This window comes from Candida margitis (genome assembly GCF_024628925.1).
Source record: "Candida margitis strain CBS 14175 chromosome Unknown scaffold11, whole genome shotgun sequence".
Lineage (NCBI taxonomy): Eukaryota > Fungi > Ascomycota > Pichiomycetes > Serinales > Debaryomycetaceae > Lodderomyces > Lodderomyces margitis.
This window is the reverse complement of record NW_026261726.1, coordinates 225,038-227,061: the sequence shown is the minus strand read 5'-3', so window position 1 is coordinate 227,061 and position 2,024 is coordinate 225,038. Positions and strand designations below refer to the sequence as shown.

The window sequence follows — 2,024 nt, the reverse complement described above, 5'->3', positions numbered from 1 at the left end:
GAAAAGGGAGATAAAGTTTACTATAACGTAAAGAACCCACATGGATTCAAACGTTTCTTGAAAAAAAAAAAAACTCCTTCATGTTTGCACCAACAGCCCTAAAATGGATTATAGATATAGTTCAAATAAAGTGGAGATACCAAAAGATGAAAGCTAGCATCACCTGATAATATTTCGAGGCAAATTAGTCCTCTGTCATATTGTGAATGAAATATCCAGAGTTTGTGCCAATATTTCTGAAACATCTGGTAAAAGGTATCTTGTATGTTTCATGAATGGTGAAATAGGGGTAGTTGCCTTTCTATGTTCAATTTCTTCTCTGGCATCACTAAGCTCCCAACACCACGTAGTAAATATTTCGACATATACTAGTAAACTAGATTCTACATTAATTAATCACTATTCAAATCATAGACATGCGTTAAAAGCTTTCTTAAGATATAAAAGAAATAAGTAAATAGTATAATAACAAGAAGTGAATAAAAAAACAGAACAAAAGCCGAAAGCAGAAAAAAAACCCATAAAACGAACCCAGTACCCAAAGAAAGCACATACCCCTCTCCATTTTGCAAATAGTTGCTCTTTACTCGTTGTCTCTCCCTTTGCCTCTCCCTTTGTCTCAAGTTCATCTCGTCAAATGTGACACATTTGGTAACACACGAGCACCTTGAGGCATGGACACCACATGATGATGATGACCAAATCCAGTAGAAGAGGAAGACGACGATGAAGATGACAATGCTGACGCAGAGTCATGAGCATCAATATCTAAACTAGTCACAGAAGCTTCACCATATTGTACTTGATTGACATACTTTCTCGCTCTTCTCTTATTCTTGCCATTCGTATGAGTCTTGTAATGTTGCATGCAGTTATCTTGTCTAGCAAATCTGGCATCACATGTAGGCCAAGGACACTTGTGTTTACGTTCTCCCGTGTGTATACGATTATGCCTGGCCAAATGGCCGCTAGTGGTAAACGATCTAGCACAGACTTTACACACGTGTTTCCTGCGGGAATCCTTAGTGACATGGTTGATCAAGATGGGTGATGTTGCTGAGGATGTTGTTGTTGTTGAAGCTTGAAGGGGACTGGTTTGCTGGAGTCTTGCCTGTTGTTGGAGTTGGTGCTGGGTATAAGGAGATGTAGCTGAGCGAGTACCAATTGCTGGTGAGATTGGAATATCACAAATGGATGACGATCGTGCTTTAGTATCGATTGAAACTGATACTGGTGTCAAAGGATCAATATTTGAGGAGCGATGGGAGGCTACTGGTTGTGGAGCAATAAATGCTGTCCTTTTGGTTCCAATGACTTGGTATTGGTACAGGTATTGTTGTTGCTGTTGGTAGTCTTGAACTTGTTGTGGTGTATTTTGCTGATGGTTATGAGGTGGCGGCGTGGGTAATCTATGCTGTACCGAAGGTTGACTGTAGTACGAGTAAGGTGTAGGACGATGCATCAGCTGATGCTGCTGTTGTTGTTGTTGTTGCTGTTGTTGTGATGATAACCCAGTATACGAGCTCGAGTTTGATGTATTGACAGAAGTGGCAGACACATTGCTATTACTTCTTGATTTGAAGGCAGTTGGCAACGGTATCGAAGTGAGTAGTTCACTAAATGAAGGCAACGCTGTGCTTTTGGGCTCTGATCTGTCGTGATGATATGTGGCTTCATTTGCTAATAGCATGTTGTTGCTATTGCTATTAGTTGTAGAACCGTTGGGTACAGCATTAGTCGATACTAGTGTAAAGTGTCTTTGTTCCAGTACCATCATCGCTTTGTATTTTTCGTAATGTAAAAGTCCCTTGATTTTTGTTTGTAAATATATATCTTTATATATATATTGTGCGTGATGTGTGTGTGGTTTGTGACGTAAAGGCAACAAAAAACCCAAAATATTGCTTCTTGGTTTGATTTAGAAAATTTGGTTTAAGTCAGTAGGATGTGTGTAGATGTATGATGTATAATGAGTGTGTGTTTCTGCTTATATGTGTGTGCGTGAGTCTATGCACAGGTACGTA

At 39.4% G+C, this 2,024-nt stretch overlaps 1 protein-coding gene across 1 annotated transcript; it reads right to left on the bottom strand. All coding sequences in view use genetic code 12, as the record gives it.

The window, feature by feature from the left end:
• Positions 1–625: 625 nt before the first annotated feature.
• On the bottom strand, positions 626–1,777 carry NRG1 (Nrg1p; the record flags this gene model as incomplete). Its single annotated transcript, XM_051814205.1, has 1 exon — positions 626–1,777. One exon carries the CDS (start codon positions 1,775–1,777, stop codon positions 626–628), a length of 1,152 nt encoding a protein of 383 aa, XP_051674224.1.
• Between the last annotated feature and the right edge of the window lie 247 nt (positions 1,778–2,024).